We start from the raw sequence: 12,466 nt of genomic DNA, 5'->3' as shown, positions 1-12,466 counted from the left end.
GTTATTTCAGCTCTGCACAGCTGTATGCACGACAGGAGTCTGCTGGCTCGCTACCGCAGGTACGCGCCAACATTTGCAAGTGGCTTACGGCACAGACTCGTGCTAAATCTCACGCTGCAGCTCCGGCTTGTGATGTGATTGTGCACCTCGCAGAGAGTTTGCCTGGAGTTGGTGATGAGATGTTCAGGATCCGATTGCATGTCTGATCTCTCGACACTAGCAAGCACGAATGGTCATCGTGCTCGGAAATGCTGTCTTTGAAACATATGCAACGACTGACCAGACGTGTCGGAATGGTAGGTGGAGCCAATGGAAGTTGTGGCTACGCGCTGGAGTCTTGAAGGAGTGAGGTGGACTTGGAATATGTGTCAAAAGTCGCTGTCTTCCTTGCGACTTCTGGCGCGTCTCCAATTTTGCAGCGCCTCTCTTTCCAACAACAACGACAACACCAACCCACTCATCCTCTTGGCAGAGTCGAATCTCAATACAAGCGCACGCGAGGCAACTACTGAATTTCGAAGGGTGTCTAGAGCAGATGTGGTGTGAAGAATAGCTCGGTGCTGCCCGACCGTTTGTTTGTCTGGCAGGCGCGATTTGTCCGTGGACAAGCACGTATTGCCACCTCCAACCAAACCAAGGGTCTTGAAAACAAATGGACTCAGAAACCAGGAGCCGGAGACGAGATGCGCGTGACGACGAAGACCGATCAAGCAAGGACGTGAATTCGCGATCCAAACGAGATCGGTCCGTCTCCGAAGATGAGCGGAGTCCTCGAAAACGACGCTATTCTCAGTCCCGAGATGAGAGGCGTCGCTCCAGATCAAGATCGCGTTCTGAAGTAGACTCAGAGTATGAGCACTCTCGCCGCCGGAAGAGAGCAGAGAAGGACGCGACCCGCGATCGTGGCAAAGATCGCCGACGTGACCGTATAGACCCCAGCGAAGACTACGCCTCAGACGACCGCAGATCCTCAAGACGTGAACGTGATCGCAAGTACCGCGACCGCTCGCGCTCTCGCTCACGCACCCGGCGAGAAGACGAGCGCTCCCATCGCTCCAACAGAAGATCCAGATCTCCGAACTCCAGAAGACGTCACTCCCGCTCGCCTTCACCACGCCGAAAATCCCGCGCCCCTCTCCCCTCCCAACTAGACTCCTTCCAAAAAGACAACGATATCCCACCCGGCGAAGTACCAATCGAAAAGCAAAAACCAAACTACAAACCCACGGGTCTCCTCGCCAAAGAAGCCAACACTGTCGCCGGAACAACCACAGTCCTTAAATACCACGAACCACCCGAAGCTCGCAAACCCCCATCCTCCGCCCAATGGCGCATGTACGTCTTCAAGAAATCGGACCTAGTCGATACCATTCAACTGCATGCCCGCAGCGCTTGGCTCATAGGCCGCGACCCCAAAATCACAGATCTCCATCTCGAACACCCGAGTATTTCCAAACAACATGCTGTGATTCAATTCCGACATCGCACGACCACGAATGAGTACGGGGATAAATCATCCAAGGTGAAACCGTATGTGATTGATTTGGATAGTGCGAATGGGACGAAGGTCAACGGGAAGAAAGTAGAAGCGAGTCGATATATGGAATTGCTGGACCAGGATGTGCTGAAATTTGGAGATAGCGAGCGGGAGTATGTGATGATGTTGCCAGGTGCTGCTGATAAATGAGAGATGGCTCTTACGAAGCAAGAGTCAACAATTTAATCACGTAAATGGACGTGAAGTAGAAGGACTGACGGCATCAGTCCATGTCATTTCACTGCCTCTGATCATTCCTCTTCTGCATTCAGATCATTCCTCTCTACTACCTACATGCTCGCTCCGCTTCCGCCCCTGAGAAAATGTCGCACTAAAACCTCGTATCGTAAATCGTAATAGAAATGAAAAGAAGAAAGGCCACACCTCTTGCGCCACAACCAACCCCTATACATTGCAGCTCTCTCCCACTTATGCCAGAAGATCAGAGCAAAGCATATACAACAGGTGGATATATATATTGCATCTCAAGAAAGCAGCAAGATCAAGTCAGAAGAGGCCAGGAATCCTTGAATTGTTTCGAGATCTCGCGAAGCTCAAGGCAAAAATTTCCAATTTGTCACCTCGTCAACGACAAATTCTCCTCTAGAACGCTCCACGGATCTTCGCATAAAGCTCGGTATCCAAAAAGTTGTAGTGCGGATCGAAAATGCAGAATGGTGCTCGGAGCAACGTGTCGGCCGTAGGGCGCTCACCAGGATCACTGTAACAAATGGTGTCAGTCAAACTCGATCATCGTTCACATCACGTTCGACAGGGTACTCACATCGTGAAACAATCATACATAAACGACAGCGCCGCAGGTCCAACAACGGTAGACACATCATCCGGAATTGGAGGCGCCTGATTCAAGCTTCCCAATTTATAGATTGCACCAATAGCCTCTTCTTTGCTCCAAGGACGTCGACCGGCGAACATCTCTAGAACCACGCACCCGAGGGACCAGATGTCGACTTTTGCGGAATATCCTTGATTAGATATGGTGTCCATGCTGCCATTACTATTGCCGCTGCTGCCACCTGAGACATTCAAAGCTTGTGACTGGGCGCGAATGACTTCCGGCGCCATCCAGAAGACAGATCCTTGCATGGAATTGGTGATGTCGTTGTTGTATGGGTTTGCGCTGCGTTTGCTGATACCGAAATCAGAGATTTTGCAGGTGCCGTCGAGATCGAGGAGGATGTTGTCTGCTTTGAGATCACGATGCAAGATACCTTCCGAATGTAAGTAGGCCAAGCCGCAGAGCGTCTGTCGCGTGAGGGACGAGACGACTGGTTCCTCGAATTTGCCATGCTTTCGGAGACAGGAGCCGACTGAGCCACCAGAAATGTACTCGAGGAAGATGGAAATGGAGTATTCCTTCCTTTCGCAACCCAAATACTGCACAATGTTGACGTGGTCGAGGTGCTGCATGGTGTCGATTTCTTGATCAAGTGCCTTCACCATCTCTCGAACCTTTTGAGGATCTGCATTCTGGGCCTTAGGGTTGACTTCGACCTGTTTGACAGCGAGCAGCTCACCCGTCGTTGTATTCATACCGAGGTACACTCTACCGAATGTACCCTTGCCAATGAGCTGACCTCGCATCCATTTGAACGTGGGCTGGCGCTCCGGCTTCATCACACCAATGTGATCTTGAGGGATAGTTTCGAGGTTGTTGATAAGCCGACTGCCTCTTTGAGGCTTCACCTGTTCTATCTTGGCGCCGAACATCTTGGTGGACTTCCGTCGCACGATGCTGCTGGTGACATCATTGCGCAAAGTGCTGATCCTATTCTGCAGCGGCTGTTGGAAAGTGAGGTTGGAGACACTCGGATGTCGGCTAGACGCATGTGAGGAGATTGACGGATTGTGCGATAGCATGCCATGGGCGTAATTGTTCTTCACCACATCGCGGATACTCTTCGTGCGGCCAAGGCCTCCAGATTTGCGCACACTGCGATGTGCCACGGAGTTGTAGTTGCTCTTGAGCGTAGACTCCTCACTGCCCAGAGTGCCATCTTGATCATCAATACTGGATGCGGGGGTCACGCTGCGACTCGCGCTGGTGTCAGAAGACGATGCCTGCGGGTCCAGCCCAACAGGCTTGTCTTCTGTTGCGCCACGCCCTTCAGCTTCTTCGCCTTCTTCTCCCATGGGTTGATCAAGATCGACGTTGGGGAAGAAGTTGTCAAGTTGCTCGGCAATGTCTTCAACGGGAGGACGGTTCGCCCAGTTGTTACTATCAAAAGCGACGCTGCCACGGCGAGGATCGAATTGAGCAGAGTCCTTCGGAGAGTCTGCAGACCATGGACCTGTTGTTGATGCAGAATGCGGGTAATGGCTGTCACCACTATCAGTGCCTTCACCAATGGATCCGAGTTTGTCGCTAGGCGGCAACTTCGGCGACTCGAATTTGACTGTCGCCCTGGATGTTTGTATCTTGAGGGGAGGTCTGTTAGGCGATCGTGCTGGAGAAACTTGAGGCATGCCCAGGATTTCACGAGCCTTCTTGTCTGATGGCTTCCTGGTAGAGAGCTTGGTAGACAGTCCTGCGGACATGCCTACCTTCTCTTTCTGCTTGGCAAGAGGAATGGCGAACAAGCCATCGTCGGAGTCATCGTCGGAATCGTAGAGACCGGCATTGGGCGAGGTAGCGAACTCAATCGTGTTCTCTGGCACATCAAAGCTTGGTCCACGCTTGCTGACCGCCCTGCTCAATCCACTAGGGGCAGTGTGCTGTGAGCTCGGACTGAGTGGTGGGCTGTGGCGACCAGGCTGATCGCGCAGCCTGTCGAAAGTAGGGTTCGATGGCATCCGCAGTTGCGGAAGTCCTGGTCTCTGGCTCGCTTTGAGCGTATCTTCGTCATCTTCAGGTTCAACATATTCTGGCACACGGAATGTCTGGCCTCCTTTCGACCTCGTATACGGGCTTCGAGGTGACTCGGCCCGACCATTTGGGCTCGCTCGACCAAAGCCGGCGTTCGCTAGTGAGCCAGCAGAATTGCCATTCTGACCTGTGTGCAGATCGGGCGCGGTGGATGACTTTTGTAGACCAGAAGGCATCGCAGGTGCAGTGCCGGCAGGTGCACTGTGTGGGCTAGCGCTCGGGTGAGCGATGGCACCAGCGGCTTTACCAGCACCAGCCAATGCTGCACCGATACCTTTGATGCCAGGCTTCTTGCTGTCCTCTTCCGGAATGGAGCCATTTGAATTCCGTTTCCACTCATCGCGTCGATTGGGCCAGCTGGTTCGTGTTGTGGTAGGCCCCTTCTTCGTCAGACTGTTCGCCTTCACCAGTGTGGCAGTCGGCTCAGGCACGGGTGGAGCTTTGCGAACTGGCTGCAGATCTGTTCGTCGCTCGAAGTCATTCGAGCCAGAGCCCGAAGACTCGGGACGAGGAGCCGTCGGAGCGTGCTGCTCGTATGGTGTTCGAGGTGAGTCGAAATCGTGCACTTTCTTGCCGTTGCCCATGTCCACAAGCCTGCTCGATCGTTGAGCTTGGTAGTCCTTTCGTTTTCGCTCCGTCTCCCGCCTGTGCTCCTCGGCGCGCGCTGCAAGCAGCTCTTGCTGCTTGTCTTCTGGTAGCATTTGGAAATGGTTTTGCAAGAACTCTTCTTGGCGTTTGATGAGCTGCTCGCCATCCTTTTTAGGAATGATTTGAGCAAGCCTGTTACGGTCGGACGCCGGGCTATCTCCTTTTCTGATCGAAGGAATCGCGAACGGTAAGTCTGCACTATTAGTTCCCTGCAAGCGCTGCAGCGTATCCTCGTCCAGAGGCTTGCCGGAGAATGTGGGCTTGGCAGAGGCCTCTTGTGGCACGCCTGAGAGACCTAATCCGGAACTGACAGGCGCTGGTTCTGCCCCGGTATTCGGCCCACGAACGTACAGCTTTAGACTTCCATTGGGATCAGCAATGCGAGCCCTTGCAGCAAGCAGCATGTCACTGTTCAGCTCCTCCTCATGCTCCTCTTTGCCTGGCGATGTAATGTGAACTGAAATCTCGTCGCTCTCGGGAATGCCAAGATTGTAGCAAATGACCATTCGCAGCTGTGCAGCATCTTCGACATCAGTAATGTCGATGAGCCGGTAGTTCCAGCCATCGGGTGTGACGAACACGAATTTCTTGTCATCTTTCCTAGCAATAGGCCGGCCGCGTTGCGCTGCGACACTATCAGAGTCTGCGTGGATCTTGCCGGACGATCGATCATTCAGTGAGACATCAGAACCCGCAACCAGCTGGCCGTTCTTGTACACTCCAGGGCTCCTCGGGCCGTGTTCGTCCTCAGGTGAAGCGTGATCCGCATCTTTGCCTTTGGCACCACGGCGGAACTTTGCCCATAGACCGCCACGATGCTCGCGGGCAGTCGCACTCTGTGGCGTATCTCGACTGCTACCACGTCCACCATCGGATGGTGGCGGACGATGGCTATCGAGCCCTGTTCTGGGAGTGTACTCTTCACCATGCCCATTACCTGACCTGTCGCTCATTGCGCTGATGCTTGTGCCTCGGAAGTGCCCACCTACACCACTGCTCGTGCGAGCGTGGCCGTTTGGCTGTGGCCTCGCATTGGTCAAGCCAGGGCTCTGCTGCGGGCTGGCTGCAACAGCGCCACTAGGTGAGTGGTGTCGCTGCTTCAAGTCTCCCGCAGCTCCCAGGGCACTACGAGACTCCGCACTCCGCTTCTGATCATAGGAGTCCAGTGTGATTGATCGGAAGCCCGCCGTATTCCCTTTCGTGACATTGGGCATCCTTGCACCCGGAGAATCATCACCACCGCCGGCCGTGGAAGGCGTTGAACCAAAGACGGTGTTATCTGTACGCGACATGCTGGGGGAGCTCTCCACGTTACCTTCGGTGCCCGCGCTTGTCGAGTTTAGATTCTGCTGAGACTCCCGTCGATTTGCCCGTAGAGGCAAACTGGCAGTGCTGCTAGTCGCTGCAGTGTGTGGTGTTCCTCCTCCACCGCTTCTGATAACTTCTCGCACCAATCTCCGCAACCTCTTGCCTTCGTCCCGCTCTTTGGCCTGGTCCCAGACAACTCCGTTTGAAGTGCATTCCCTCGCGACTTGTGGCAGGATAGTGTGCGTCATGAAGCCAATGTTCCTCTGCCCGCCGCTTCTGCCAATGTCCAAGAAAGCGCTGCCATGCACACCCAAATGCTGAAATGCTGCCTGCCACTCTTTCGAAAAGCTATGCGCCACGAGCCATATTTGTATTCGATCTGCGGGCCAATTTTGGTCCGCTGGTGAAGCAGGAGTATCGCCAGATGAAGAATGGTCGCGGTTCGTGCTCGTCAGGCCACTGCTGCTCTCAGCATGATGACTGAAGGACGAATGAGAAAATGCAGTCCTCGCATCGTGCGCGGGTGACACATGCTGCTCCGTCTCTTTTGCCGGGGCAATCAACGCTTTCGGTTTCCCTGTGGTCGGAGTAGGTGGAGGAAGGCTGCTCTGCGGAGGGGCAGATGCTGCTAGTGGTGGCTGTTCCCGCTGCGCGTACGTCGAATACCATGATCTCTCTGCCGCATCCTGCTGGCTGTAGAAGTTGTGGTATAGAGTTTGCGAATTGTTCTGCGTCGTGAAGTCTTCAGACCCTCCCCTGTAGTAACTCGGAGTGTGTTGGTGAGGAATTGGCACCGGCCTCGCGGGCTGATGCACTGGGGTCCTGCTATCGTGCAGAGGTGGAATGCCTACACCGGGACCAAAGCTCTCTCCACCTGGGATGTAAGTGGCCGAGGTGAGCGGCTGATCTGGAGGAGGCATTGGTGGTAGCTGGAAGTACTCGGAATACGCACTCGGATCGTACGCTCGTGGTTCTTTGGGCTGGTTCTGGCTCGGCGCATAGCCGGGACGCAATTGATTCGAATAGCCATAACCCGAGGGCGGAGGAGGAGGAGGGTGAAAGGCGCCTATAGGAGTCCGCAATTGTCCTGGAGGTGGAGGAGGCCATGGCATGCCTGGCTGCGATTGCGGCTGGAGAGGCGGAGGAGGCGGTAGGAAACCTCGCTGTCCGTCTGGCTGGCCATGCCTCGAGCCGGGCGGCGGCCATTGGTGCTGCTGCTGCCCATGGCCGCCGGGCGTGGACGGCTGCATTATTGGGTCGGCATAGGTATGTGCTCGAGCTCTTGGCGATGAAGCAAACGTCGCGCTCGGCGGGTAGGGTGAGGCGGAAGGATGTGGTCGCAGCAGCTCATTCGCGGGGTGGTGGTGTTGCGGGCTCTCGTACAGCAGCGAGCCGTCGGGGGCGGTGGGATAGTAGTACGGTGGTCCTCGAGATGGCGGAGGAGGGCTTTGGAGGTTGCTAGTCGAGCGCTGGCGCTGGCCTGCCAGCATAATGCCGATACCCTGGTACCTCGTCCACTGGGGAAGCAGAGCTGCATGCAGGCGGCGCTTACAGAATCCCGCTCACCACTCGTGGCTCGCCGAAGCACTTCACCGACTGTACACGTCGCTGTCGTCCACCGCTCCGCTGGCAGCCGGCGGCGCGTTGACTGATCAATGGGCAGCGACGGCACCGTCCTGCAGATGCAATTTCTCCCAATGCCCTCACCCCGGTCGTTGCCTCCCCAGCGCTCTTTGTTCTGGGCCCCCACTCCGCGCATCAGCCACGCGCACGACCACCCGGAGATGTCGAAGTCGTCGTATTGATCGATTGATCGCAACGTCGCTGCGCTTGGTGTAGTTCACAACACCATACACAGCTCAAGCTCAGACGACGAGTGAGGATGCGGAGAAGTCGCTACTGAATCGCGTCTGCATCTACCAGACTTGGACCGTTTCCTATAGAACTCCCGTCTCCATGTACACACGACTCACATAATCAATGCACCAGCCACAGCAGCGGCCATCCCATGCCGGCGATCCTTTTGGGCAAATGGCCTGCGGCTCGACGCGATGGGACGACGTAGGGCCCATCTCCGCCCTACGTTATGCTTTCGTATCTCTTGTTGCTCGTCACCCAGCGACGTGGGCGACACCGGTACGCGTTTCACAATCACCAGCACCACCGGAGAATGCGATCATCTCGCACAGTCATCATACCGAACGTGAGATCCCCGCCCACGTGGCAGCCACACGCAGCAATGAAAATCAAAGCCAAGCGGGACATTTTCTCACTCATCCGTGCTACGATCATCCTCATCTCCAGAATTGCAGTTGCCAAAGCTCACGACTTCCCTTCATCCTCAACAACAGACATTCTGTCAGTCGTTTGCCCCACGCCGTGCTCGCACCCTGGTCATCGTTTACTATACCCTCAACGTTCGCGACGTTTCATCTAACGAGTCCGTCGGAGCACTTTTCCCCGCGCATCAGGTACAGGAAAATGCGCCCCTGGCTCTGAGACATCTCCATGTCAATGTCGTCGCGTACTACTGAAGACAAGCCAGCACTTTATCCCGCCATCGAGCCCTAACAAGCCAGCAAGACTTGATAGCCTTTTGACCAATACGATATCCCGTTGCGATCTACGATCTTCACCGCACGTGTCATTTTCATCTGTCTGGACTTCGAGCATCGCCTGTCAAGTGGAGACATCTGTAGAAAGCACGATACGCTGACGCAGTAGTGACAGACAGGCCAAAAACACACAAGGTTTGAACATAAGCTAGCGTGCCAGCGATATTGAGAGCGGTCTGTCCACAGGACAGAGTGTCATCATCGACCGTTCATCAGCAAACCATTGATTCTATGGTACAGCCCAACCAATAATGCAGCATACTCACCAATGCTTCCTCCCTGCAGAGCAGTGAGCGCTAGCATAGAGGCAGTAAAAGAAATACATCTTGCCATGAATTTGTCACACATCGTGCCTGAGCACATCGACAACCAATAGGTCCAGAACAAGATCTCCACCTTGCATACCGAGATAGTCGTCCAGCAACACCCAGACGGACGTCGTCAACAAAACCATCAGCAGTCTCCTGCTTCAGTTCGCCAAAATGGTCTTCGAATATCAAGCCAAGGAGGCCGCTCTCTCTTTTCAGAGCTTCGGACATCCACGCGAAATCTTGTCAAAGCGACACTCAGCATCGCGAGCAAAGTATTGCACTGCTGTATTCGCCATCCTTCACGCAGTAGAAGCCCGCTATTCGTCAGAGCCAGACCTTGATCGCTTTTCTCAATCCAACCCTAGCGCTTCCTTTCGCCATCGCTCACGAATGAGAGCACGCTCTTCCGCCAGCCGCCTATGAATCGATTGTCGTGATGCCAGAATCTCAGACTCCTGTCGCTCGTCTTCTTCATCCTGGTCCCACGATATCTCGACAGGAACCCCACGGTGTGTAGATTCGGCCACGTTGTGTGGTTGGGCCAGAGCAAGTGAAGTTGACGAGATGATATGCTCCTGCTCAGTTGGGGGAGGCGGCGAAGGCGGAGGGACGAATTGGTCTTGCTCAGTCCGAGCCGGCTGCGCATTGACCGCAGTGAAAGAAGTCCTTTGGTATGGTTGTCGAGCTTCGTAGTTCTCTCTGGTGACTTCACCGCTGACCGCATCGTAATTGTAGCATCCAGATATCCGGCTACGTGTTAAGGCGCGCTGATAGGCAAGTGCAGCACGCATGTAGGAGTCCGGACGGCTGTCCAGCTGCGACGACAGATCCGGCTCCGTGGCCTTTGGTGCCGGTTGTGTGGTATGTTGCGCTCGTGTCATGCTCGAGGCAGCAGCGTCGTTCACTGGCGTCCAGCGCGACCACTGAACCTCCTTGAACCCCTCAAAACCATCACCCTGGTGTGGCACTGGTAGCCATGGACGAGAACGAATTCTGGCATCGTAACTTCTTGGTGACAACGGCGGTGACCGGCGCACTGCACCCGCATGCTCTTCGATGGTGTAGAAGGGAAGGCCCGAGAGGTCCAGTCTTGGTGAGGGCGATCGAGGCAGTGCTCGATTCCTGACTCTATACTCGCGAGTCACCTGTCTGGGCGAGAGCGAGCGAGAACGAGATCGCCTTCTTGTCGCTGCCGTCACGACGGTGTCGGCGTCTACTTCTCTCCGACCACCAGATCGTGGCGAAGCGTAGTGCGTAGCGTACAAGCCTCGTCCTGAGTCTAGGCGATGAGATCCGTCATCTGTTGCGGCAGTGCCACGAGGTTTCGAGACATCGTAGTGTGGCGCACGTTCTGAGCCTGTCAAATCTACGTGCGTTATGTTCTTGGCTGGCAGTCCCATCAACTTGCGACTTTCATCTTCGTTGATCTGTTCGAAAGTGACGAAATCTCCTGTTAGATCAGCATATTCCCGGCCTGCGCGGATTATGATCCGATTCCGCGACTCTCGTGGCAGAGTCTCTGTTCGGCCTTGCATCATTGGCCCCGCTTCTCTCGTAGGCCTGCGTCGCTCTTGCTGAATTTCTGAATATCGGTCAGTAGTCTGAGAGGTGGCGTAGTCACTATGCATTGCGAAATATTTTTGTGATCTGTATTGAATGTGTTTGAGTGGATTTGCCTTGTGACGTGTGATACGGGAAGGCAGTTTGCTGGCTCTGGATGCGCGAGGAACTCGAGTATTGGAGTCCATGCCACTGGCCATATTGGAACGCATTTCTTGTGGTAGCTTTTGAGTCTCCCGATGAACTTGTGCCAGCGTGGAGATATGCGACTGCAAGTATCGTGTTAAAGTGCGGTATTTGCAACGTGGTTCTGGGCGGTTCTGCCTTGTGAGCAAGTGATTGCTCGTTAGCAACTACTGCCCTTGCCATTGTCTACTTTGGTGAACAGTGTATAGAGGCGTGGAGGAGGCTCGCGAACTTTCGCCAAGACACGAAAGAGATTCAGCTGCACTTGCTTGTTCTGGTAGGCGACCCGCTTCCGATCTGCTGAATGGCTATACAGTAGATGAAGCTGGCAGTCGCTAAGATAAGTTCAGTAGCGGCTAATTTTGTTTCAATCATGATGCTGGCCCTCTCCAGTGTTCAGGTTTAGGCGGGCAGGTACTTGTGTATCAAAACCTTGCTTTGACTAACTGCAACAAAGCTCGGGCCCGACCTCGCCTCTTGACTAAACAGATGTTGACTGGAGGCAGTTCCAAGACCGCGTCAGAGAAGGTCGGGGGGCTTTCGAGAAATGAGGCTCAGCTTCAAAGGAGAGCGGTGGCATGTTCTTCGGCTTTTTGGTCTCACTGCAAATGAGGATTCTTGGCTTGGTCGGTGGTCGCTATCAGCATTCACCGCGCCGAGGTGGCTGCTCGAGACGAGATGTTGCGATCCTGGTCCTCGATCTCGAAGTTCTAATGCTGTGGATTACTATACAAACAGCCATCATTGCTGTATTGGAAGTTGAGTTTGCTTTCGGGTGTTGAGCCGGGTTAGTCGTGCACGGTGGCGTGCTCGCAAGAGGCTTGAGGCTTCATAGGGCATGGCGATCTGCGATAGAGGATGAGGTCTGCAGTGTAACAGGTGTTGGTAAGCAGGCATGTCTGCGCAGAGCGGTCTATGCGTTTCTGGAGCCGGCAGGGCCGTGTGCCGCGAGGCAGAGATGTGCAGCACGTACGGCTGTGGGCGACTGGAAATGGGCATTGCACGATGATTGCGGCATCGCGACGATTCATCACTGCTTGGAACGTACGGCCTGTCCTGCGAGAAGACAGCGTCTGCCTTGCATTCGGTGAGTTGGCCAGCGGCGGTGCAGTGCAGGGCAGGGCGGTGCAGGATGCGGACGGGTCCGGCCCATTCGTTGGTCTGCTGGAGGAAGATGACATATCCCGACCGTGCGCCTGGCCTCGATCCTGTCAGCAACTCGAACGCTCACCACCAGCCCCAGCACCAAGATCGATCTTGCAGATGGGCCCGCCGCGGTGGAGTCTTAAAAGCCCGCACACCGCACCTCCCGCGTGAGATTGGGTGGTTTTGAATCGCAGCTGATCGGCTAGCATCTCCTTCCTGCCAACGCCGGCGTGAAAGAGGAGAAAAGCGGCGCGGGGCCCATCGCATT

General features: G+C 54.9%; 3 protein-coding genes across 3 annotated transcripts; 1 reads left to right on the top strand and 2 right to left on the bottom strand.

Annotated features, from left to right (window-relative positions):
* Positions 1-652: 652 nt before the first annotated feature.
* On the top strand, positions 653-1,687 carry CKM354_000132700 (uncharacterized protein; the record flags this gene model as incomplete). The annotated part of the gene is made up of 1 exon (XM_044796449.1): positions 653-1,687. One exon carries the CDS (start codon positions 653-655, stop codon positions 1,685-1,687), a length of 1,035 nt encoding a protein of 344 aa, XP_044652384.1.
* Positions 1,688-2,140: 453 nt separating this feature from the next.
* Positions 2,141-7,870, bottom strand: CKM354_000132600 (uncharacterized protein; the record flags this gene model as incomplete). Its single annotated transcript, XM_044796448.1, has 2 exons — positions 2,141-2,258; positions 2,322-7,870. 2 exons carry the CDS (start codon positions 7,868-7,870, stop codon positions 2,141-2,143), a joined length of 5,667 nt encoding a protein of 1,888 aa, XP_044652383.1.
* A 1,786-nt stretch (positions 7,871-9,656) lies between these two features.
* On the bottom strand, positions 9,657-11,078 carry CKM354_000132500 (uncharacterized protein; the record flags this gene model as incomplete). The annotated part of the gene is made up of 1 exon (XM_044796447.1): positions 9,657-11,078. The coding sequence occupies one exon, from the start codon at positions 11,076-11,078 to the stop codon at positions 9,657-9,659; it is 1,422 nt and encodes a 473-aa protein (XP_044652382.1).
* Positions 11,079-12,466: the final 1,388 nt, after the last annotated feature.

The sequence above is a fragment of the Cercospora kikuchii genome (assembly GCF_019650295.1).
Source record: "Cercospora kikuchii DNA, contig_00001, whole genome shotgun sequence".
NCBI lineage: Eukaryota > Fungi > Ascomycota > Dothideomycetes > Mycosphaerellales > Mycosphaerellaceae > Cercospora > Cercospora kikuchii.
This window is presented reverse-complemented; position numbering and strand designations above follow the sequence as displayed.